Source organism: Mus caroli, chromosome 3 (assembly GCF_900094665.2).
Source record: "Mus caroli chromosome 3, CAROLI_EIJ_v1.1, whole genome shotgun sequence".
In the NCBI taxonomy this organism is placed as follows: Eukaryota; Metazoa; Chordata; class Mammalia; order Rodentia; family Muridae; genus Mus; species Mus caroli.
In genome coordinates, this window is record NC_034572.1 from 36,282,835 (window position 1) to 36,308,584 (window position 25,750).

General features: G+C 36.6%; 1 protein-coding gene across 6 annotated transcripts; it reads left to right on the forward strand.

Moving 5' to 3' along the window:
* Positions 1 to 108: 108 nt before the first annotated feature.
* On the forward strand, positions 109 to 22,604 carry C3H4orf33 (chromosome 3 C4orf33 homolog). Of its 6 annotated transcripts, none has more exons than XR_003836232.1 (9): positions 109 to 164; positions 3,957 to 4,137; positions 6,017 to 6,077; positions 10,921 to 10,972; positions 11,058 to 11,257; positions 13,378 to 13,458; positions 18,666 to 18,867; positions 19,111 to 19,275; positions 19,871 to 22,604. XR_003836232.1 is itself a non-coding variant. In XM_021158567.2 (7 exons), exons 2-7 carry the CDS (start codon positions 3,957 to 3,959, stop codon positions 13,998 to 14,000), a joined length of 675 nt encoding a protein of 224 aa, XP_021014226.2. In that variant the 5' UTR covers positions 109 to 164; the 3' UTR covers positions 14,001 to 16,481. The 6 variants fall into 6 exon arrangements, 2 of the variants coding, with proteins under 2 accessions (XP_021014226.2, XP_029331317.1); XR_003836231.1 differs by having other exon boundaries at positions 19,111 to 19,270; XR_003836233.1 differs by lacking the exon at positions 19,111 to 19,275.
* The last annotated feature ends 3,146 nt before the right edge of the window (positions 22,605 to 25,750 follow it).

A 25,750-nucleotide genomic window follows, 5' to 3' on the forward strand; every position in this document is an offset into this window, starting at 1 on the left:
CGCGTCCGTCATCACGCGTGCGTCGGCGTGCGTCATTGCGCCGTCTCAGGCGCCGGCAGGTGATTGGCTATCTGTCAGGCGGTGGGCGGGTCCCTGAGGCCGCGCTGGGGGCTGAGTGGGTCGCTTGGCGCCTTCCGCAGTGGCGCAGCGAGTGTCTGTCTGAGGTAGTGTGGTGCATTTTTAATTTAATTAATTAATTTCTTTTTTGTATGAAAATTGTGATAGGAGCAGGCACTAACTAGGTAGGGATTTTCATTGCCCACCCCCGAGTCTTGGTTTTGCAGACACTAAGAGTCTGTGGGCGTCTGTGCAGAGAGGTCTGTGAGTCCTCGGGCTGAGGTGACTCGAGGTCCCCCCCCCCCCGTCCCCCCAGTTTAGAGCTGTCGCTTCTAGGTCTGAAACTGGTGCTTGTGTCTAGAAAAGAGAACTATTGTCCAATATTTAACCCTGTGGCTTCAAGAAGGCACCTGGTCAGGATCCAGGATAGCCTGCAAATCTAGCAGGTATTTCACAGATGTTTCTTCGGATTTGAGGAAAGATAAAATTCTGCAAAAATAAAATGGAATTTGTACTGGGGCATAAACTACCGTTCACAGTTTTACGAAGTGATATTATGAGCATTTGAGCTGTAAAGCTTAAAACATAAAACATACACAAAATATTGGGGGGAAAAGACAGCAATAAAAAATGCTCACTTGAAGTTTATCATTGGCTTTAGAGGCATTTAATTGATTGTATTTTTATGCATTGAAATAAAGTTTCTTTAAATATGCCCAGGGCCTGAGATAGCTTGGTTATGAAGTGCTTGCCTGGAATTCCCCAGCACCCACATAAAAAGCCAAGCAGATCCCCACCTGCCTTTAATACTAGTGCTGGAGAGGAGCAGACAGGGTGAGGGAAAAGGGTGCTCTCTATCCAGCAACCTAGACAAATTTGAAAGAGACTTCAGAGTCATTGAGTCATTGTCGAAAAAAGTAAGATCAGGCATGTTAATAAGATTTTTTTTTCCTGTTTGATAATATCTGGTGAAAATAAAGGTAGGTTAAAAAAGGTGAACAGCCTTTGAGAATGACATCCCACTGATACTATGCCTCAACCTCAGTCCATACACAGCTATAGACGTACTCCCCCACGTGGACACACACAAAAACAAAACAAAAGGTGTGTATGCCCTGGATGAAGTTTGGCTTTTTGTTTAACCATTGAAGACGTTTAGTAATCTTGTAATCATAAAACAGTATCAACAGTGTTGCCCTCATTTCTCTAAAAAGAGTCGCTGCTAAATATGTCTGTGTTGGCACTAACCATGCGAAGGGTTAGTTTAGCTTTGAATCAGGGAAAATTTACCCATAAACTTAACAAAAAACCACACTGATTGTGCAAGCTCCATTTCTTTTTTAGGTTCACTATAGGATACTTTCTGAGGAACTTTTTTTATTGACTTGACTCAAAAAGATTTTCCTACATTTGGTAGGAATATATTAGGGTGAAGAAAGCCAAGTGTGACTTCTGTATTAAAATTATCAATGGTTTTGTCTAAACTGAGTAGTGAAATAGAACTTTGATGTTTGCACTTGAAGTGCTTGTTTTTATATGATCATGGTCAAAATAAGCACAAGCCAGTTGAAGTTTCATGCATTGAAAACTAATGGCAGGTTTCACTGGTAATTTTAATAAATTGACACTAAACATCTAGTATTGACATTAAACATGCTAGGATTCTATCTAGCAAACCTTCAGAACATATGAAATAGGAATTTAAGTAAGCGAATTGGAAAGCTAGCTCATCACAGCAAGAATTTGAGCCCAGAAAATATGGTTTCAGTATTAAAACTGTTGACCACCATGTGATATAAATTATGCCGAATGTTTTAATGTTTATAGTTAGCCTCTAATTGCAATAAATGAATGGCTACTTTACATGTTTTATTATAATCTCCAGTGATTTACTGTTCATTTCTCAAATGGTTTTATAATGCTTGTGTTGCTGAGTTAGCCTTCCCCCTTAAAACAATTAAAAAGACATAAGCACCCAGAATTCAAATGGTGTGATTAAAAACCTTCAGATGTTCCTTTGTGTGTCCTCTCAACATCTTCACTGAAAACTCAGGTTTGTCTGTTTCAGAATTCCTAGTTCCTCCCTCTAGAACGCAGGAGCAACTGAGCAGAGCCTAAGAGGGAGCCCACTGCTCAGACCTGGGTCAGAGACCACAGCTAGCACCAAACTTAGAAGAGCTTCCAGGTCCTTGTCCTATCAGTATTTCCTTTGAGAATCTCTTCAAAGTCTGTCTTTACTTGGACTGAAACCATTTGATAGTCCCACTGCCTCCAGCTGACAGGTTCCCTGACTTTACTTTCTTCTCCCTCCTTTTCTTTTAGAAATGTATGCTGCAGTGTCACATGCAAACTAAAAAGCAGTATGGACTGTAATAAAAAATTAAAGTTTTTGTTTTTTGTTTTTTTTGTAAATGAAGGAACTTGGATATTTTCCTTAAAAAATCATTTTATTGAAACAAATATTCCTTAACATTTCTTTTAAACTTTTTTGTCTCCCAAGCGAATGTGTCTCTCTTTTGATTTCCTTACGTAGAAATTAAAACAATTGAAGTTTTAACTCTTTTTAAAGTGTAAGTTGAAGAAGATAAGCTAAAAGTGAAAACTACAGCTTAACAACCTTGTTTTAAGAAAGCTGCTAGTAAAACTGTAGTAGGCTAGTGATGAATTTGGAAGTATTAATTCTGACTGATAGTTCATCAGAGTGATGAAGGTTTACAAACGAGGTCTAACATTAAGAGGTTGGAGTTTGAAATATTTTCACCTTATTCATTTGTAATTTTTATTGTAATGAGCTCACAAATAAAATACATAACTGAGTTAAGGCAGCCTGTCAAACAAAGAGTCACACACTCCCAAACACTTTGCATTGCTGTGCAGTAACTTCAGAACACCCAGAGTGGCCTCATTCAGGGCTTTACCCTCTCACTGTCAATTACATTTTTGTGTACTTCTCCACCATAAACAAACACCCCCCCCCAAAAAAAAAGCTGTGACAAAGTTGAGGCTAGAAAAGCAATTAGCTTACATCCTCTTCATGACTTGTGTCTTTTTGTCTGTCACTGCCTTTCCTCGTCACTTAGTATTACTTGCCCTTAGGCTCCTTTCTAAATGTTACACTATACCCACACATGAAGCTCTTTCCATATGAACATGTATACATTAAAGTCTGGTCATGTATTTACCTATATACATTATATATAATGCAACACTACATGGACCCAGCATGTTATATTTATGTATTTATGCATATTTATGCATGAATGTGTCTTATTAAAGAAAAAGAAAACAATAGAGACAATATGTGAAAATAGAAGGAGGGGAACATTGTGGGGGGAACATGAACATGATATAAGGGATTGAAGATGATCAGTATACTATATATATGAAATGTTATGAGAGTGCATTAATAAATGCTAAGAAAAATAGAAATATACCTACTGATAATGATTTTATATATGTATATATTTACATATACATACATACATACATATAATGTTATGTTAACATCTGTCAGAAACAAAACTAATTTGTGTACTAATGAGATGGATATATTTATTTTTACACAAATGATTAAATCTTGGCTAAATATGGAAAAACAAACTCATATAGTTAAGTACACGTAAAATTTCTGCAGTGGACTTAGTCATAACATTTACAGTGATTTTTTTTTTTTCATACACAAGGAAACAGAGCTACATCCAGACTAAAAGTCATGAAGCTTTTAGGCTCCAGTTGTATTTTGGAATAGAATTCAGAGTTCCTAAGTTTCTATGGCCCAGATAGCCTTTGACTCCTAGCACCTTGGGCTGACTTGCCGTCTCTGTTTCAATTGTCATTTCATCGTTAAGTAGAGGGAACGGTTCTACGTTGTTAACAAATTTGTTTAAATTTTCCTTCAGATGGATTTTAAAATCGAATACACTTGGGATGGTTTTCCAGTGAGGCATGAGCCAGTGTGTGTCAGGCTGAATCCGTGTGACCAGGGAGTGAAGATGGAGGTTAGTGCTCCATTATTCAATGATCCTCCATCCCCTCTCGGAGAACCAGGAAAGCCTTTCAGTGAACTGTGGAATTATGAAGGTAAGTAGAAGTAGTGTGTTTTATTACAAACATAAATCTTTTTCTAATAACCTCTCAGAGAACTATTATTTTATCTTGCTGTTAGGAAGTAATATGCTTTTGAACAACTGACGCAGTTTCTGATCTTGCCTAACCATCCGTCATTCTGACTTTCCTCCCGTTACCCATGGGGCTCCAATGTACAAGCAGCACAGAGAAAAATGGTAGGCCCAAATACAGATGTTTGTGCTGCTGCCACACTTCCTTTCTTTACGTAGATCATCTGCTATAAAAAAGTTCACATTCCCCATTTTGTCCTTTAAGAATCTTTAAATTGCCATCTTACCGTAAAAGCCTCCTATGTAGGGATTTTAGAGTGTGCTACTTACTGGAGAAATACTGTCAGTGTGAGATTTAATATTTACATTCTGTTGTCAGGTAATCTCACTTATCAAATTAAGGCCAAAAGGCAGACCAGGAAATTAAATGGTTTCAGGTTTGTTCTCTGACCGTCTTGTGCTATCTCCTTATCAAGCTGCAGGGTTCCTTCTGAGATTGTGTTCATGATGCTATCCCTGTAGACATCAGGTATTACATTACATAGAAATTAACAATTTTCCTCGAGCTCTCCCACTCAGTATATTTGGATTTCTAGTTACTTAATTAGCACAGGGCCCTTCTTTCAAGTAATCTTTTTTTCTAAGTCTATTTTTTTCACTTTGAAGCCAGAATGAACTGTCTACCTTTCTAAATGAAAATTTAAATTTACTCTTCAGCTAAAGTTTTCTTTAATGGAAAAAGCAAATTATACTCAAATATGATTTCATATTTATTTTTTAAAATGTTTGTAGAAGTCTAGACAAGACCTGGCAAGTTTTAGACCAAAGTAGAAAGAAAAAGACTTGGGTTTTCACTTTGTATGTTTTATGCTGTTGTAATTACTTAGAAGAAAGATGCACTACATTTCACAATTAACTAATTTTTAAAGCTACTAAAGCTCAGAAAATTCCTCAAATTATAATAAAAATACCACCAATTATAAATAACCAGTATTTTTAAAATTAGTTTTTTTAAAAATAGTTTGAAAAAACATTTTCATGCTTGTGGAGGTGAGGGGACAACTTGGGGGAATGGGCTATCTCTTCCCACCATGTAGATTCTGGGGCTAACACAGGCAATCAGGCTTGGTGGCAAGCACATTATCTGCTGAGCACCACACAAGCCCCACTACTCTTGGGCACACACGTGCATAACATACACACATTTAAATGTCACGTACATTTGGTTCATGGCTCATACATTTAGTTACTTCCCTATAATTAACCTTTAACTATCACGGAAGTCTTGTCATGCCAATAAATATTTTACTGTCTTTGATTTTATAGCACCATTGTGTTCTTTTACATGTAACATATGCTGTAAGTAACTTCCTCAGTTTTGATGAATAATAGGTGATTTCTTTATGTACTGGAGATAATTTTATATAAGAAAAGATAGATGTTTACATCATCATTTCTACTTTTTGAGTCATATTCTGATGGGTAGAATTCTATGTAATTTCTTTACTAGTGTCTAATTTGTATACTTGGGATAAATTCCAAGATGAAGATAACTGGCCCATAGTCTTCTGTCTGTGAAAAAATGTTGATTGCCCTATGGCCTCACCATCACTAGGCTTTATATTATCTTTTAATTCATGACAGACTTCTACGGGAGAAATAGAGGTTAACTTATTTTCTGTGCTTTTCTTCTAGGCTCTAGCTATCTATTTCGCTCAGTTTCTTAATGCGGATAGTATGATGATTTATGAAACTTAATGATTCACTTTTTATTCTAAAGAAATAAATTATTTACTGCTTAATCAAAATGAAATGTCCTATGTCTTGTCTGTTTTCCTAAGTTGTGGAAGCATTTTTTCTGAATGATACAACTAAGCAGTATTTAGAAGTGGAACTCTGTCCGTAAGTATAAACTGTTTTTCTTAATAATTATTACATGATTTGAACACATCTGTTTTCTAGTTATAAGTTGTATGGTTGTAGTAAAGGTTACTAAGTTCAGCTAAGTAGAGGTCGTATTAACTGGGGTCAATTTAAAATATTTATTTGTTTAGAATACGTGTGTACATACATATGTATATATATGTATATATGTATATCCTACATGTTTGAGTGTATTAAATTGATGGTATTTTTGATTTATTAATATAAATGATTTTGTAGTAATGAAGTTTATTTTACAAAGTAAAAAAATTATTATAAACAAATTATTACTTTTTATATTTGCACTATCAAAACTATTTACAAGTAAAGGGAGAGCTCCTATCCCTAACCTAGACAGTATCTCCAATTCACAACCACTTGCAAAGGAGAAATAGTTTTCTTCAATAGAACACCACTGGATACACAAACCACACTTAAGGGCAGGCCCCATGCCCAGCAACAGATGGCTGATACAAAATAAATTCANTGGTATTTTGGAAGATATTTATTTATTTATTTACTTACTTAACTTATTTTCTCTTTGGGGCTTTTTTATTCGTTAATTTATTCACTTTTTATTTCAATTACTGCTCTCCCCTTCCAGTTCTCCCCTCACAGAGTCCTTTTCCTGTTCCTTCTCCTCTTCTCCTCTGTGAGGGTGGGAGACCTCAAGTCTCTGAAGGGTTAGATGAATCTTCTCCTACTGGGAACAACAGACAAGACAGCCCAGTTTGGGAATGGATTCCACAGACAAGCAATAGCTTTAGGGACACTTCCCGCTCTAGTTGTTAGGGGATCCACGCAGAGACTGAACTGCACATCTGGTATATATGTTCCAGGACCTTGGTCCAGCCCATGTATGCTATTTGGTCGGTGGCTCAGTCTTTGAGAACCCCCAAGGGTCCAGGTTAGTTGACTCTGTTGGTCTTCCTGTGGAGTTCCTATCATCTTCAAGGTCTTCAATCCTTCCCCCAACTCTTCCATAAAAGTCCCTGAGCTCTGTCCAATGTTTGGCTGTGGGTCTCTGCATCTGTTTCAGTCAGCTGCTTGGTGGAGCCTCTCAGAGGACAGTTATGCTAGACTCCTGTCTACAAGCATAACAGAATCATTTATAGTGTTAGGAATTGGTGCTTGCCTATGAATGGGTCTCAAGTTAGGCCAGTTATTGGTTAAGCATTCCCTCAGTCTCTACTCCATCTTTGTCCCTGCATTTCTTTTAGACAGGACAAATTTGGGTTGAAAGTTTTGTGGGTGGGTTGATGGCCTTATCCCTCCACTTGGGGTCCTGCCTGGTCACAGGAGGTAGCCTCTTCATGTTCCATATCCCCACAGCTATGCATCTCAACTAAGGTCACCTGAATTGACTCTTAAGAGTCCCCTCCATCCCAGGTCTCTAGCACTTCCTAGAGATTCCCCCCATGACCCTTACCCTGGCCAGCTGTAGATTTCCATTTGTTCTCCTGACCCTCTGGTCCTCTCTCCTGTCTCTCCTCACATCTGATTCTGACACCTTCCCCCATCCCCATTCCTCTTCCCATTCCCTCTCCCACCCAGTTCTTTCCCTCCATCTGCCTATTTTATTCCCCCTTCTCAGTGAGATACAAGCATCCTCACTTGGGTCTTCCTACCTGTTTAGCTTCTTTGGGTCTGTAGAGTGTGGTGTATATTGCACTTAAGGCTAATATCCACATTTTCATTCATTCATTCATTCATTCATTCATTCACTTATTTGGGCTTTTAAAAAAGATCTTACTGGTCTTTTGTTTGTATGTTATGGTTTCTAATTTTGTGTTTTTATTTTTGTTTAATTGTGTGTCTTTGAGTGTATGTGTGTGTGTTGTATTTATTGTGTTTTTTCCTTGTGTGTGTGTGTGTGTGTGTGTGTGTGCGCACACACACGCATGTTCATTCTAGCCAGTTGTTTTATTTGCCTGTTTTCTGAAAAGAGAGAAAGAAGGTGTTAAGTTAGATGGGTGAGGAAAGGGGAGGATATGACAGGAGATATGACAGGAGATAGAGAGGAAACTGTGATAGGAATATATAGTATGAAAACATTTATTTTCAATGAAAAGGAGACATAAAGATATAATGAATTACTACCTCACAGAAATGTTTCCTTTTAGGTTCTTCAGTGATTAAATTGTACTATAAAATTGTATAGTCATGTATTTATTCATTTAGTTATATTCTTTCTAGCACATAGTATGCCATTTTCACATTTAATGCTAAGAATATAATCTAAGCCATACCTAAAGTTTCCAAGACTCACATTAAAAATATTACTCTTGCATTTTGTGTTTGTTTGTTTGTTTGTTTTTGAGATAAGGTCTTAATGTATAGCTCTGGCCAGTCTGCAATTCATGGCGATTAAAGGTGTGAGCCACTATGCCCAGCTGTCTTGGAATTTCTTTGAGCTTCAGTACTTACTTGGTAACTTTCTTTATGTCGTGACCAACTTTTATTCCTGAGTAGTTATAAAAAAGGAAACTTAGGCTCACCTGTTACCTAAATCATGGTATGCTTTTGATACATGAGATGTCTCTATATATTACTGTTATTTATTTTAGATGTCCCTTAAATGTTTCCCGGTATCAGTGTCAAATAACTTTTGTTCCTTTTTAAACTGACAAGAGAGCCCCAGTTAAATCTACATGAAACTTTAGATGTTTTTTCCCATATCTAAGGTGCTAATTGTTCGGTTTTTGTTTTATGCTAACTCTAACATGGAAAGTGCAGTTATTTCTAATTTTTTTTTTGTTTTGTTTTGTGGTACAGGGTCTCACTATGTAGCCCTGGTTGGCCTGCAGTGCACAGAGATCACCCACCCCTGCTTCCTAAGTGCTGGGACTGAAGGGTGCTCACCCACTAGGCCTGCAGATATTTTATTAAAAATTTTTATTAGTTGTTTTGTTTGTTTACATTTCATATGTTTTCTCCTTTCTCAGTTTCCTCTCTGAAAACCCCCATTCTACCCTCCTGCCTCCATGAGGGTGCTCCCCTACCCACCCACCCCTCCTGCTCCAATTCCCCTAGCATTCATAGGACCAAGGGCCTCCCCTCCTTTTCATGCCAGAGGGTGTAGCCAACAGAAAATCCCAGATGCCAGGAAAGCAAGAGGCTCCCAGGATCCTGCAGATATTTTTTTAAAAACCAGAATTAGATATGTTTTCATATCTTTCATACCTTTCAACTGTCATGACAAAGTATTTTATTTAAGATTACAATTATTCCTTATAAACTTTCATGAAAAGTAGGAAAATTTTAACTATTATGTGCTTTCTTCAACTATTACTAACTTTTACCTTACAATTGAAAAAGTTAAGACAAACATTTCTAATTTGACTAAAAGAAAGCAAAGAACTTGGATTTGCCAAAACGCCCAAGTTTAAGCTATAGGTTTCTTTTTTATTTGTTTTTCATTTTTGAAAAGCACCTATTCATTTTCTATAGATATTATGTGTTTGTGTGCATATGTGTGCCATGGCCTACATGTAGAGATGGGAGAACAATTTGCTGGAGTAAATCCTCTCTACCATCTAGGTTCAAGGAATTGAACCGAGGACATCAGGCTTAGCAGCAAGCTCCTCTACCTGCTGAGCCATTTCACTGGCCTCTGTCATTTTTATTTATGATGTAGTATCAGTTTATTTTTATGAAGTGACAATCTAACATTGGATACATAGAAAATAGACAATTTTCTCCTTAAGAAACTACATGGTTTATACATTGTGTATAAAATTTAAAAAAAATTAAGATCCACAGAGTGGTTTTATTTCATATACATCAGGATAGTAAATAATCAAGATTTTTTTTTTTAGCCTCAGGCAGTCAATTCTTGTACTGGCTCAGCAACAGCTAGGAAATCAGCAAGAACACTGTTTTAATTTGCAAGAAGTTTTACACATCCTACAATCTTTCCAAAGCTCCATAAAAACAATAAAATTAATCAGAAGATTGTTAAATGGAAAGGATTGTCTTCTGTTAGAGTACTTTACTGGAGAAAATCCTTCCTCAAAAAGGTCACAGAGGACCATCTGGGTAGAAATGTTTGGTAGACTTACAGAGGCAGGAAATTTACTTCATGTAAATACAGGCAAACCTTTGCTTCTTACTGAGTCAGATAATCCCACTTATTCATTCCCATTTGAAGTATTTTTTGAGAACACATTGTGTTCGTCTGTGGAGATGTGACATTGGTGCCTGAAGAAATGGTAGAAAGCTGTAAATCAAGTGGCAGACTTTCACGGACAGCAGTGTGAAAAAGTAGGGACAGTTTAAAGTCTTGCTTTGGTCAGCTGTACTTTAACATTTCCTACCCAACTGCTGAGCCGAGAGAAAGTTTCTTTACAAGAAGAACCTTTGGTTACACTGTTAGATGAAGATTTGGAAATCAGCTCTAGCTTTCTCCTTGGGCTGCTTTAGTTTTGCAGCTGGTTTTATTTTAGCTCCAGTTATTATGATTATCACTCTGTTCCTTTTCTCATGAGTTATGTTTTCTAGCCAAATGAAGCATTCTGTGTGATTTCCTATCTATAAAGACTGAAAAGAAGGGAACAGCAAGATTGCTAGTGGGTAAAGAATATGACAAGTGGCGCCAGTCAGTGAAACGCTATGATTTGGCAGCAGTGGTTTGTGAAAAGCTAATTTCAGAGTCGCCATTTCTAAGTAATGTGACATACTAGCTTTCCCTGTAGTTATCCAATATTATATTGCACTTCCTAGTTATTTGGAAATTTACTAAAAGACACACATTCTAGATAGAATAGAAAGTAAAAAGATAATGTTTTTCTCTAGCACTCATGAGGAATTTTAATTTTAACAGGCATGGACAACATTTAGTTCTTTTACTCGCTGGAAGAAGAAATGTTTGGAAAGTGAGTAAATAAACATATGAAAAAATATTTGAATGCACAACATGTGCATCTGTTTTTCAACTTTCCTTTTTTGTATTTCTAATAGAAAGACCTCGCATTATCATTCAAAGCGTCCAGAGGAGGGACTAATTGGGAAGGTGAAGCTTATATTCCTTGGAGTTATTTCCCACCAAATGTGACAAAATTTAACTCATTTGCAATCCATGGATCAAATGATAGGAGAGTTTATGAGGCACTTTACCCTGTGCCACAGCATGAGCTACAACAAGGACAAAAACCTGACTTGTAAGTAGAAAATAAGTGGAGGTTTGTTCTAACTACAGTTTGGAAAATGAGTTCTTGTGAGAGCAGCAGTCACTTGGTGCTTGATGATGACATATATTTAAGCACATGATAAGAGCTCTATGTTCCCTCATGACCCTCAGCTTTTGACTAGGATAGACCATCTTATTACTGCCAGCAAAGCACTTAATCTTTTATAATTGTATGAGAAAGTAAATTAGTGAGTGCTACATCAGCTATTACTGATATGGCTTCAAATTAATTTATGATCCTTTTCCTAGATAAAATAGCCAGCCAGGGGGATCTGTTTTTTTTTTTTTAGATAGATAAGCCTTTTTTTTTTTTTTTTTTTTTTTTTTTACTAAAGAACTTATACAGTAGTCACGTCTTTATTCTCTTGGTTGCTTCATTAGAATAAGAGGATCAGCTATGTTTCTAGGCAACCTTGCTTGTGATAAAATGACTTCTTAATTGATAAATGACATCTAGTTTAATTCTGAATGAATTATAAATATATGATGGAGACAGAGTGGCTTAGGGATTCCCTTTAACAATATGTTATCTGTGGGGCTCTTGAGTTTATGCCCTATGTGTGGTTGTCAGACATCATGGCTCCTGTGAAGCAGCAGATATTTAGTTTAAGCAAAGGCACCTTCAACACTTGCCCCTTTTGAGTTTTTTCTCCTGGCATCTGAAGCTCTTGTCTAAGAACAACGTAGCCATGATGAACCTTCTAAATGCTTCATGTATTGCTGCAAGGACTAAAATGACTAAGGGCAAAAAGGCAGAGATGTCTAGCAACAATGGTGTTCCCAACTCAGATGCCTCTGCTAGGCTCTGATAACCATCATGACTCACCAGTGGTGACCACACTGAGTCCACTCAGAGGCAGACAGCAGGAACCAAAGTTTGCCCCTTAGAATATGACACCATTTTTCTTCTCATGTTTAACATTTCATGCTTTTCCTTGACTCCTTTTCCCCTTCATCTCTCCTAGCAGATGCCTGTATTCTTCTTGACACACTTAAACATCTGCTTGTGCTTTTCCCCCAGTATTGACTCTCTGCCTGGCTCTTTCTCTTTTTCTGTGCCTCTTTCTTCATTGTTGATTCTTAGCATCTAACTCTGGGATTTATTGATACAACTGTAAACTGGTTAATTCTGGCCAGGTGGGCAGTAAGGAATAGAAATCTAGATGCCACTGACTGAGTGCCATTATACTGAGGTGAGGTGCTCCTCTGGCTTCTCCCAGGGAAGTGTGACTGTACATTGGCTGAGGTGGAAGAGTGGCAGAGTGATTGCTTAGAGCTCAGAGCTTTAGAAGTACAGCTGAAAGCCTTTGCTCACTAAGCCACTAGAGAACACTTTGGGATAGTAGTAGGTTTTTTGGAAAGAAAACAAGATCATCACTCTTGTATGTTTTATGTTTTACTCTTTATATTTTCTTTTTTTACTTTGTCAAAGAAAGAGCACAAATTTGTCCTCTAATATGAACCAGAACGTATCAAAGTTTGAATATAAGAGCTTATGATTGGTTTACAGCTAGAACAAGTTAGATTGATTTGTGTGTGTGTGTGTGCATGCTTGTAGATGTGTCTATGTGCACATGTATGCACGTGCAAATAGAGTCCAGAAGATAGCTTCATGTATCATTCTTCTGAAAGATTGTCCACCTCATTTGGCTTGGAGCTTACCAACAAGAGTAGGTCGGCTGGCCAGTGAGCCACAGGTCTCATTCTGTCTCTGTGTTCCCTGCACTGGGATTACAGTTGTGTACCCTGGCATTTTTACAGGTGCTGTGAGGATTGAATTCAGGTCCTCATGTTTCCTTAGCAGACACTTTACTGAGTTCCTTGAGAGTTGATATTTATTTTTCCCTTGAGCTGTGGGGGAACTATGTACAGAACTGAAGAAGGCTACTTTGAAATATGGGTGGGTGTTTTCAGAACTGAGTATTGGATAGCTTCGATGAGAAAATTGTACTTAGAAAATACATTTAACATTTGTTATTTCTTAAAATAGAATGTTGTACTACCATTAGTGTGACAAAACAAATAGCTTTATAGGACCACTGTTTCACAAATGTATAGTTCATTTCAGTTTCTTCCTTTCTTTACTTTTAGCCATCGTCTAGAATATTTCAAGCCTTTCAGTTTCAACACACTGCTTGGAGAAGAATGGAAGCAGCCAGAATCAGACCTGTGGTAATCTAATAAATTACATAAACACATTTCTACAACAAACATTTTAACAGAGATCACCGAAATGTAGTACCTCTGTGGTAAATTGTATACAGTGAACAAAGAAATAGAAACTCTGTGTAGCATAAAATAATTTTTACTTAATTCCTCTCCACACTTGAAATCAGTACAAAACAATACTCTATTTTAGTTGATGAGACTATCTATATCCGCTAAGGCATCAAGATAGAGGAGTTATCTAACTAGATATTTTTACTGAGTAAGAAGAAATGAAATAGTCTTGAATTAAGGAAATGGAGTTGATAATTTTACTTATAGATAAATGATATTTTCTTAATGTTGCTAAAAAAGATGTCAGAAACCTTCATTTGATTTTTGAAGTGTCAATCCTGGTTGAAGATTGTTCCCAATATAATAAATCAGTACCCCTGTCTCACATAAACAGGTCACGCAGACAGAAACTAAACAAAAGGAGCCTAAGAGTGAAACTGCACCTCAGATCAACTAGACACAGCTGCAGAGTTCCTCCAACAGCTGCAGAATGAACTCTGTTTCAGAGGCTTATCGAGCATGTTCCAGAATAAGACCAGTAACACATTTGTTGCAATTCAGGGAGCTGTAGCTACTTGGGTTTATTTATACTAGAAGACTTTTAGATCTGATAAACAAATTCAGCCAAGTGGCACACAACACAGTCAGAATACATACAAAAATAATAGATTTTCCACACCCCATTAACCAACCTGCTGAGAAATCAGAAATGCATTTCCACTCTCTGCAAAAAGAATAGTTAGAAACAAGCCTGTGCCTGCTTGTTAATTACCTTTCTCATGGTGGCTAAAGATAATTGACAAAAGCAAGTCTGCGAAGGAAGGAAGTCACAGTGCTGGTTACACTCCTTCATAATGGGGAAAATATGGCTACAGGAATGTGAGGTGGCTTGTCACATGTGTCTACAATTAAAAAGCAGAGATGAATGGTGTGCTCAGCTCACTTTCTCATTTTCATTCAGCCTTGGACCCTATCCCGTGGAATGATGTAGACCTCATTCTGGGTATGCTTTCTGTTCTCAAACCTTTTTAAAAACACTCACACAGACATATTGATGAGAGCAGCTCCTAGGTTATTCTAACTCCATGTAAGCGGACAGGGAGATTAGTCATCATATCTTGCTGAGGTGGTGAAAGGCTTCTACAATGAAAGTTACAGAGCTTTTGAGAGAGAAATTGAAGAAGACACTAGAAGATGAAAAGACATTCCATGTTCTTGGATCAGCAGATTTAGTATTGGGGAAATGGCCATATGAAAATGAGCTATCTAGAAGTTTTTATGATCACTTTCAAAATTTAGATGACATTCTTCACATAGTTAGAACAGTATCCTAAAATGTGCTTGCAAACACAAAAGACCTATAATAGGCAAAGATGTCCTGAGTACCAAGAACATTATTGGACGTTCCTAATATTTGGTTTCAAGTTATACTACAGAATTGTAGTAATAAATGGGACCAGCATAAAAACAAGCAATAGAGCCATGAACTAGAGCAGAGGATCCAAAAATTATCCTACACAGCTGTAGATACTTAAATTTTGACTAAGGAATAAAAAACACTCATGAGAAACAATTTCCTCAACCATTGATGCTGGGAAAATAGAATATTGATATGGAACAGTAGAGATAAATCCCCATATCCCACCCTGTACATAAATTAGCCCCAAGACCTTAATATAAAATCTGAAACATTGAAGTCAAAAGAAATAAAATAATCAACAAAATGAATTTCATCACATTAAAAAACTGCACATGAAAGGAGATAATTAATGAAGTGAAGAGACAAACTATAGCAGGGGAGAATCAGAGTCCTAACATCCAGTATATCCGAAGTACTTAGAAAAACAACACCACAGCAAGGGAGGGCAAAGTGCAATCAATAAGCAGGCAGATCATCTACACAGTTCTCAAAAGAACTTGTATAGGTAGCTAATGATTATAAAAAACTTAGTGTCTTTAGGTTTTAGGAACATGCATGTTAAAACTGCGTTGAGATTTCATTTCATCCCAGTAAAAATGACTATCCTGAAGAAAGCAACAAATGCTGGTGAGGGTAAGGAAAAAGAGGTCAAATTCTCTATTCTTGGAGACTTATATTAGTATTGTCAACAGTGGAGCTATACTGAAAATAGAGCTGCATATGATCCAGCTCTACCACTTTGAGTACATCCCCCAAGGGAATCTGAATCAGCATAGCTGTGTTCATCACACTACCCAAGCTATGGTGTTGGTCTAGGTGTCTGCCTACGGATGAATGGATAAAGAAAACACATGCACACGCACACAAGACAGCACAGAGAAATGGCATACCATTCAGCCACAAAAAGAACAAAATTATGTCATTATCAGGGAAATGGATGGGACTAGATACTGTGTTAAATAAAATAAGTCAGTCTCTGAAACAAAAATAGCTCAGGTTTCTCCTCCTGTATGAATGTTGAAGAAAAAAAAACACCTGAATATACAAGAGGAGACTATTAGAGAAGTGGAAGAGGATTTGAGGAGAGAGGAGAGACGGGCAAAAAGATGGAGTGGGGAATAAAAAATGTCCGTAGTTGTATACATGGATGGATCTGCCAATGTAAAACCTGCTATTCTGTGTAATCTTATCCAAGTAAAAATGGCTGTTTTCAAGAGAAGAGCAAATGCTGGTGAGGGGAAGAAGGAAAAAGATCTGTATCTATTATTTATATTAGTATTATTAACTGTGAAAATCAATATGGTGATACACAAATTAAAAGTTTCTTGTCTAGAAGTCTCATATTTTGTGCTGTGTTTCAAAGCTTGCCTCCTAGTAGATCTGTGAGCTTCTGCATCATCCCTAGTCCTTCCCAACATCATTAGCTCAAAGGCCAGCAGACTCACAGAAGGTAGTTTATCACTTAAACAGACACTTTCTTGCCTACTCAATGGTATAGTTTTCCATCTCTTCTGCTTTTTAGAAAAGATGTGTGTGTGTGGTTGTTGTTATTTTTTACATGTATGCAGAAGACCAGGAGGCCAGAAGAAGCCTTTGTAACTTCCCAGAGTTGGAGATGTGGGTAGTTGTAAGCTGTCTGATCACATGGGTTTTGAGAATTGGACTTGGGTTCTCTTCAAGAGTAAGTGCTCTTAACTACTTTTCCATCTCTCCAGCCTCTCCCCTCTTTAATAGCATAAGTTGAATTTTTAGAGGCTCCTCTTAGGAAATATATTTACACACACCAAAATAAAAAACAGAATAAAGCAAACAAATGCTTCTCCATCTTCTTTTGCAGATAAAAATGACCATGCATTGGTTTGTGTCAATGCAATATAAATAGTTGTGTGCTGCATAACATTTTGACCAGTAGCAGACTGCTGGTGCTGCTCCCATAAAGTTCTAATTGAGCTGAAATGTGATCTTTTCTAGAGATAGCATAGCCACTACACTATTATGGCACAATGTGCTATATGTTTGTGGTGATGTTTGTATAAAAAAATCCTACCGCACTGCCAGTTGTATCAAAGTATAATAGAGTTTTACACAGCACAAAATGCTTGACAGTGATGATAAATGACTATGCAACTTGTTTATGCATTGAATACACTGTATTTTTATTATCATTTTGAAGCTTATTCCTTATTATTTTTTTTGTGATAAAATAGCATTCTATATTATGCTAGCAAAGAATCTTAAGCAACTTATTTTTAGGGCATTTTGTGTTAGCATCAATAGGTCACATCAAGTCACATCTAGGTTTACATAAGTGTACATTATGAACTCACACTGAGACAGAAATCAAATATGAATGTATATCTGAGAAAATCCCTATGCTATTAAGTGACATGAGAGTCTATATTTGGTCTTAGGTTGGGCTTCAAGAAAGTTGTTTGAATCTGATGGTATACCTCAGTTGGTGGAGTGTATAGCTAGTATGTGCAAGATCCTCATTTCAATCCTCAGAATGATAAAAAATGTTGAAAGAAGGAAGCTGATATAAAAGGTAACTGTAATTTTTATCCTTTGCCCTTCAACTGCTTGCCTAAAAATTACACAGCATGTATGACACCATGGAGTCAACCCAGGGAAGGTTTAGTTAGAAGACTGAGGAAGCACAGTAGTGTTACAATATAGCTGGACTGCCTACCATTGGACTTGTTATAAGAAGACACTCCCTAATTTGTTCACAAATCTAAAATGAATGAATGTTCCTATTCTATTTAGTCAAATGAAATTTCTAATGTTCATACACACATATATACATATACATTCAGATAGCTAGTTGAAGGAGAGAATATTTCAACAAATATACCATGAATACATGGGGAAAATGAACTTTGACTCATCTTTAAACATTATATTTAAGAATTAATCTAAATGTGACCGTTATGATAAAAAATTATAAAAAACAGTGCACAGGAATTGCTATACATCAGCAACAAGAAGAAGATTAAACTGGACTTCATCAAAATTAAAACCTGATGGGCCAGAGAGAGGTTTCTCAGTAGGTTTCTCATTTAAAAATGTTTGTTGTACAAGCCTGTTGACCTGAATTCAATCCCCAGAACACACACTGGTTTTTAAGGCTGGGGATGGACTAGAGAGATAGTTCAGTGGCTAAGAGTACTTGCTGCTCTTGCAGAACACCCAAGTTTAATTCTCAGGGCTCACGTTGGGCAGTTCAAAACTACTTTTGACTCCTGCTTCTGAGGATCTGACAGTCTGTCTCTGCAGGCACTTGTACACAAACACAAACACACATGTATACAAATGGATACATGCACACACATAAATAAAATTTTAAAAACTGGGTGCATTAAATTAAATAAATGCCACTCTCTAAGCATCTAAATATATTAACCTGTGGGAGGGGCCATTTTGATTCAAACCAACACAGTCATTACCAAAGAAATGAAACCTAAAACCACCCGGTACCATAAAACAAAAGTAAAAGGTGGCTAAAGTTTTGAAAATATTGCTGAGTGATAAAACCAAAGCAGATCACTATGTACAATTGGTTATCAGTTTAAGTCTGCTGAGACAAAACACCAAGCATACATGTTTGACTTGAAACAGGTCCATTCCTTAGGTAACAAGTGACAACAGAAGTCTAGGATTTATTGCAGGGCGGTCCTTCAAGGCTCAGGAGTGCTGCTTGAAGCTAATGTCTCCTTTTGTTTCGGCCTTTTTCTTTTAGTGCTTTCTGCCCTGGCATTATATTCCAGAAGCATATGAATCACTGGAGTGAAATGTTTCTGGCCTCTTGTTTAGGATGGTCAGAGGCTTAAGAAGGGCCTGAGTGGAATTAGCTATTCTTTCCTATCAACATGTTGCATTTCATGAACAATCGAATTATTCTTGAACGATATATATGAAGAAAGGAAAGAATATTACGTTTGGTAAGGCCACCAACAAATATATTATCTTGCAACTTGTTGAGTCACTTCATTATTTGCTATGTTTCTCAGAGAAATCATGTTTGTAGAATTTTTATTCCTAACATCACGGAGATGTAAACAATCAATTTTCCATCCACAAGTGAATGCTGAAGATAAGTGATTGGGGTAATGAATATGTCAGCTTTCTATTACTGTGCCAAAATGAAAGGTAGCCTAAGATCAAGAAGGTTTATTTTGTCTCAGTTTCAGAGGATTCAGTCCAAGATCACTTGATGCTGTTACCTTTGAGCTTGTGAAGAGTCAGAATCTCAGGGGCAGAGTCTGTAATGGAGGAGACTTATTTCTTAGCACCAGAAGCAGAGAGGAGGCGTCTGGTCCTCAGTACTCCATAAAGCCTTAAAGTGTAAGGTGATGCTCCTTTACTACCTTTCCCTGGCCCCCACCTCTTAAAGGCTTGGTAACAATCCTTTCATTCGACACATGTATCTTTGGTGGGGCATTTAAGATGTTAATATAATGCTTTTAGAAAAGGAAAATAAAGAATAAAGGACTACTGAAACATGTAGCATCTTAGATGAAACTCAAAAATGTACTTTGAACAAAATAAACCAGAGACAACCAGACTTACATATGTCAAGGTTGCACTGAGTTTTCATTTATCCATTTAACAATCACTACTGCTAGTGAACAGTGGCTTGTCTCTATTTATTGAATATAAAAAATTGAAAAATTAAAAAAGTTGTTGCTATAATGTGAACCTGACTGTAGGAACAGTTGTTTATCTACTGGTTTCCTATACATACCACCTTTCCAACCCTTATTTCACCCTAATCCCTTCCAAACCTCCAACAGTAGGTAGAAGAGAAATTTTCTGTTTCACATTAACAGGTCTGTTAATATTGCATTGGTCTGACCTTGTTTATACAGCTCTTTTTAGGTAAGGCGGGTTCATACCAGTTTTCCTAGGACTCTGGCTCTTACAATCTTTCTTTTCCTTCTTCAGAAATGTTTCCTGAGTCACAGATGGAGGAGCTGTGGTATAGCCAACTTTTGTAGAAAGTGTTCTCTCCCTCAATGCTGCACTTTTCTGCACTGATCTAGCTCGCATTACTCCTTATTAGGAGGCTTTGCTATGCTGCTCTGTCTCTACTTAATGCCTCTGACATTACTCAAGGTAAGAATGACATATTTCTTAGAATCATTTCCTGTGATAGTAGAGACAGTTTAACCAACTCCCTGTAATATGCTATCTTTTAATGGACTGCAAAGAGCAACTATTTAGTACTTAGATTGTTTTCAAATTCCAAACCATTGAGAGCTTTGCCAGGTAAGTCCCACTTGATTGGTCCTTCAGCCTTCCAATCTGCATACACTCTATGGACAGCCATTCTAGTGCCACGTGACCAACTGGATCACAGTGGCATGTTGAGGCTTTCTGTCCCAAAGCTTTTATTTCCCAAGGACAAAAATGACCTTGTGATAAAGGACAACTGATTTTTTCTTTTAAGAAGTAATAAGATTTTGCCAAAACTCAAATAGCCGTGTTATCTCTGAGCTTTATACTTGCTTGCAGGACTCTTTGAGGAAATGACTCATTTCCCAAAGTTTGAAGAATGGCTTAAGTTGTTTCAGGCATTTCTCAGATTGAGTCGTATATGAAGCCTAGCTGGTTATTTTAGCCCTCAACTCTTCTTTCTATGGATGTAGTTAGCTTGTTAGTGTCAACACAGTGCACTAAATTACTCCTGAGGGTTTTTTTAAGACCAAAAGATTCACTTACTAGACCATGGAAACATGCCAGAAAATTTACAGATTGCTGTGGTAACAGTGAATTTACCCTGATATTATACCATAAGTACATGAACTGTACCTGGACTCTGAGTTGGAGTTTGTAAAGAAGGCACTCTCCCATGCAGGGAAGCATGAGCCTTCTTTGCCTTTTTTCACTGTCTATATCCTTCTTCACATTACGTATACCTGAGGCAATCAGAGGAAGCCAACTTATTTGGTCTTAGGCAGTCTGTTGTGTATTTTTAGTGACTACCTAGACTATGTGGTAGCTAGAACAGTGATTAAAAAGAGAGTTAGTGGGAAATCAAACCTCTATTATTTTCTTAATTAGAACAATGATCTGTTGTCGCCCTCTTAGGAGTTCAATATTACTCAATGATAAAGTTCAGTATTACTCAATGACTCATGAAAGTTTAAAATTTCTCATTTATTATAACTAATTAAAATAGAGTGGAGTCAGCTTAACCAATATCCTTTATAAAGATAGTAATTTCAACCACAGAACTCTTAGCACCTAAGAGGTATTTTACTCAGTACACATGTCTGCTTTATTTTATCTTATTTGTGTGTATGTGTGTGTGTGTGTGTATGAATATGTGAGGATGCATATATGCTGTCACAGATATGGAGATCATAGTAGATGGACTATGAGCTTCCAGCCAATTTTTCTGTTTCCACTTGCCATGTCCACATAGGAATGCTGGGATTATAGCTGGCTATCATCACATCTGTCTTTTACTTTGGGTTCTGTAGACTGAACTCAGGCTTATGGTTTTAATTTTACCCACTGAGGATACTCCCTTCTCACAGATCTACTTTTATATTGAAAATCACAGTACATTTCTACTAATTTCTACAGACTGATGTCTTATAAGTAACTATTATCCTTTTTCACCATAAATTATCTTAAATCAACCAAATATATCCTGCTGAAAGCAACCTGTAAATAAAGGCTTTCTTGTAGCAAATATTAGTTTGTTTGCCAAGAGATTTGTCACGATCTGACTTATAAAGACATCTTGACTGTTATTTTTCCCTAGGACATCCACACACAAAAGAAGAAAGTGGATTACCAATCCATTGTATTTGTCAGCTTTTTGGTACTCTGACAAAATATATGTTATATGTAATAGTTTAAAAGAAAGAAAGACTTTTTAAAAGGAGATTCAGACTATAGTTAATTTGCATTGGACTTGTGGCAGCAGAGTGTTGTAAATATTTTCTCGTATGTATCTGGTATGTCACTCTCCCATTACTAATTCTCCATGGCTAGTTCCTTCTCTCATTATACTCTAATAATAGGATTTCTTAAGACTCAGTCCTCAGACTTTTACTATCTCTATGTTAGCTGATGTGGTTACCTCAGACAATATTGTGATTGAAAGTACATTGCACATACTAATAATTCCCAATTATATAGCTTAATCTTCCTCATCTGTGCCAGAACATTAAACTTTTTGATATTATCACTAAGTTATCAAATGAATGATACATATTTGCATGCCCAGTATCAAATACTTAATTCTAATACCTTACTCACTGCAAGTTTTCTCCATTTAGTGAAGGATGAGTTTTTCTGTAGCTCAAACCAAAAAATTTTCACTCTACTTACTTCACTCTATTGACAAATATATCTACTATACTTTTGAAATATATTGAGAAACTCACCACTTCCTTACTCTCTCACCTTCCTATCTCCCTAGCATAAACCACTATCGTTTCCAGATAGTTGCAACTCTGAATAACTTCAGTAATCTGTAGTTCATCTCCCTGTATCTCCCCTTGCCCTGACTCATTCCTCTACTCAAAAGCCAGAATCTGCTTTATAATTTATTTTTTTCAATTTATTTATCTTTGTTCACTTCTTTGAGAAACTATATTTCTCCAGTTGACCTGGAACTTGCCATGTAGAACATGCTGTCCTTAAAATTACAGTGTTTCTCCTGCCTCTGTCTCCCAAATATTGGAACTACAGGTTTCTATCATCATATGACATGCTAGAATCTACATTTAAAAATCAGTATAATTGAAGTAAAATTATATAAATAAAATGTACCCATTTTAATGTACAATTTGATTACTATAAAATGTTTGTGTTTCTCGAAGGCAATATTCTGTTTTTTGTTTGTTTGTTTGGTTTGGTTTGGTTTTTGGTTTTTCGAGACAGGGTTTCTCTGTGTAGCCCTGGCTGTCCTGGAACTCACTCTGTAGAACAGGCTGGCCTCAAATTCAGAAATCCACATGTCTATGCCTCCCAAGTGCTAGGATTAAAGGCATGCGCCACTACCGCCTGCCTTGATGGCAATATTCTTACCCCTTGACAATGAGCAGTGCTAATTTATTTTTTTCTTATTGTTTGTCATATCATTTTAATCAAATGTTAGTTGGTTAAAACTATACACTCTTTTCCATCTTTTTTTTTGGATCTGGAAGCCACCACTGGTATGGTGCATTTGTCATTTCCCATTATGATTTGTTCCTCTTTGTTTTTCAGTAGCAATCAGTTGTCTAGACATGGACTGACATGGACTAATTGTTTCACCAGTTGATGAACATTTGGGTTACTTGTAGTTTATGGTTGTTTTGCATGAAGTTACCAATCATATTTCTATGGTCTTTTTGTGAACATTATTTTCTCTTTGGTGAGTCTACGCTTGAATTCAGAGTTAATTTCTTCTCTTCATATTTAGCATCCTTCCGTTTTCTCACCACTCAATCAATGACTATATTTCCTACCAAAATTTTAGCACAAGAATGGGGCATGGCCCACTTCAATACATAATCCTGTAATTTATTAAACCTCTGTTTTTGGCTTTTGTTCATAAAACTTCCATAGAATCTTTCAAGCTGATCATTTACATGCTTCTGAGCTCTTAACACACACACACACACACACACACACACACACACACACACACGGGGGTGGGGGAGGAATTAAGATTGGATATAGTGAACTTGGAATCTTTTTCTGTTTTTCCTACAATACAGAAGTCAAGACATTCAAAGCTACACACATAGTCTAGCTATGTTATGATTAGTAAAAATGGAAAATACATTTTTATTTATTATTCTACTTCTTACAAAGTAGAAAAATATAAAGTCCCAGTAAAGCACTTGACTCCACCATGACAGGATGAAAGAATGAAAGAAATTCCCTTAGAATATGACTTCATCCCGCTCAACACATGATACTTGGCTGACAGAAAAGAAAACTACAAAAGTTTAGTATTTTTTTTTATGCTTGTCTTGCTCTGTTTTGTAATTTTGAGCTTTACATTGTCAATCATCTTTCAGTTAAATAAGCTTCCAGAAGACAGGGATTATGCCTGAATTACCTTTCCCATACAGTATCACATGAATATTGTGCAACCAGGTATTGCAAATAATTTTGAATAAATATAAGTAATTTAATTAATATGTTTCAACATTTTAAATGTATATGTAGCTTAAATACTAAAGATCTGAAATTTGTTGTACTGAAAATATTTTTTAAACTTAAAACAAATAAGTAGGTAAGTATTTTCTCTCTACTAACAATACTCTTATTATTTTTAGAGCCTAAAGAGTCTTAAAAGAATTATTTATATTCACTATAAGTTACCTTGCAGAGTTAGGCTTTGTGATATTGGCCTTACTATGTTGTTCTGACTATAAATTTACTACGTATGTCTTTTATGTTATTAAATGAATGCATCCAAGGACAGTAAATAAAATTAATCATAAACTTTGAGTAAATAATGAAACTTAGTGCAATAACCTATATAAGGTATATAAAACCAAAGATCTTTAAACATGACAGTAATCTTGAACCTCATTCCTATTACAATGTACTGCATAGGCTCTGGAGGCTATGTTTTTGCACAAAGATATCTGATTAACTTTTGTGATTTTTTTTCAATCCAGTGGGGAAGCAGTTACTCGTCAAGAATGATTATAATTCTGTTTTTATGAAGAATCTGCTGGCCTTTTTATTTTTATCCCATATTTATGATAAAATTGGTGCAATAAATGTTTTATTAGACAGAGAAATTGAATACTTCTAATTGTAGGAGTTTTATAGAAATATCGGTTTATTAAAGAATATTTTTAAATGGTTGCTAAATTGGGATAATGTTTCCAGGAGTACCTGAGGAAACATCTAAAAATAATTTCACTTCAGAAAGCAAGAAAAGCATAACAAGAAGGTGGCAGATGGCTCTTAAGCATTGACTGCTAGAGTCTCAGAGGATAAACCTGGGTAGTTGGAGAACCATTATGTTATAAGCTTTGTCTTATTATGTTCTCTTCTTCCTTCCCTTCCCTTGCTCTTCTTCCTTTAGAGACTTTTTACCAAAGAATATAAGTTGTTCTTAGGCTGTGGTGGTGATAGGGTGGACTTCTGCATACCTCAGCCTCTGGAGTGCTTGAGTTGTTTTAGGTTGTCTAGTTGCATGTCTTTCTTTTCTTTTTTTCCCCAACATAATATTTTTATTGAATATTTCAAAATTTTACATAATGCACCCTGGTCACACTCACTTCCCAGTCTTTCCAGTTCTGTCCCCCAACCCTGTGGCCCCACCCCAAAAAAATGAAAAAGAGAAAATGAAACAAAACAAAAAACCTCCAAGTCCAAATTGTATTGACCATATACTCATTGGGGTATAGTCAAACTCCTAGTGTCCAGCTCCTTAAAGAAAACTGGGCCCTTTCCTACCTGCACCCACACAGAAGTCATAAATTTTGTAGTTACATTTTGGCTTCCTTATCACAATTTTTAAGAATTCTCTTTAGATGACTTCCTATCTAGGCTGCTACTTTTCGAGGGACAGTTTGAGGAGGGGTTGTCACAGAAGCCTTCTATGACTCTCAACTGTGAGTCTGCAGTCATCTATACCACTGAAAAAGTATCTTCCTTGCCCTTTCATAGTCAGTGGGAGTCTACTGGCTACTTTTGTGTCAACTTGACACAAGCTGGAGTTATCACAGAGAAAGGAGTTTCAGTTGGGGAAATGCCTCCATGAGATCCAGCTGTGGGGCATTTTCTCAATTAGTGATCAAGGGCCCCTTTTGGGTGGGACCATCTCTGGGCTGGTGGTCTTGGTTCTATAAGAGA